The sequence below is a fragment of the Stegastes partitus genome, unplaced genomic scaffold (assembly GCF_000690725.1).
Source record: "Stegastes partitus isolate 25-593 unplaced genomic scaffold, Stegastes_partitus-1.0.2 Scaffold2562, whole genome shotgun sequence".
In the NCBI taxonomy this organism is placed as follows: Eukaryota; Metazoa; Chordata; class Actinopteri; family Pomacentridae; genus Stegastes; species Stegastes partitus.
Genome location: NW_007580293.1, coordinates 1 through 776, shown reverse-complemented (window position 1 = coordinate 776; position 776 = coordinate 1). Strand labels below are relative to the sequence as shown.

General features: G+C 38.5%; 1 protein-coding gene across 1 annotated transcript in view; it reads right to left on the bottom strand.

Moving 5' to 3' along the window:
• Positions 1–770, bottom strand: part of LOC103375350 (CD209 antigen-like protein D) — a 10,387-nt gene extending 9,617 nt beyond the window's left edge. The window contains exons 1-2 of the mRNA XM_008305606.1: positions 753–770; positions 297–505 (exon numbers count right to left, since the gene is read on the bottom strand). Of these exons, the coding sequence (XP_008303828.1) occupies positions 297–464 (168 nt within the window). The 5' untranslated portion in view covers positions 465–505; positions 753–770. The remainder of the gene's footprint in view (positions 1–296; positions 506–752) is intronic.
• Between the last annotated feature and the right edge of the window lie 6 nt (positions 771–776).

Sequence of the window (776 nt, the reverse complement as noted above, 5' to 3'; positions counted from 1 at the left end):
GCAATTTGTGCTTTTTCCGAATGTTACCCTAAAATTTTGCTGTTTAACTGTATTTAAATCTATTACTTCACAGATATTTGCCAGTTTTTGAAAGTCTTACATCTAATTCAGTACACACTTTCATAATTTCAGTTAACTACATCCTGACTAGTGTAAACTTAATTTAAGATCTCTAAAATGGACAATGTATGCAAAACAGTTTTCTGTGTCTTCCGTGCCCATGTCAGATTTTGTTGAAGTTTCGATGTCTGGTGAACGCTGTATTTCTTACATTTTGTCACATTTAACCTTTTGACCTCCTGTTGTAAGTTATCTCGACTCGCAGCCGTGGTGTTGTATTGGCTCTGCAGGACCTCCATCTCTTTTGTCAGTCTGCTGGAATTAATCTTCATCTGCTTCAGCTCATCTCTCAGAGCGTTGTTGTCTGTCGTGAGGTTCTGAATCAGCTTTTCACGCTGCACCATATGATCCAGAAGTAAGTTCCGCTGACCGATAGAGCTGGCGTCTGAAACAAGTTCATTTAGAATTAATGGAAACCCATAGAAATGATGAACACTGTTAAGAATTTGCTGTATTTCCATTTTTACTGATTGATTTTTGTCATTTCAGTTTTGGACCTGGTGTGGTTCTGGATGCAGAATGAAGCTGTTTTTGGAGCTGTTGTAACAGTGAACTTTCCCCACTGTGGGATCAATAAAGTTATCTTTATCTTTATCTTTAAAATCTCACAAGCTCAGCAGCGTTGTACTTACTGTGGGCCACCAGACCGAAGATCA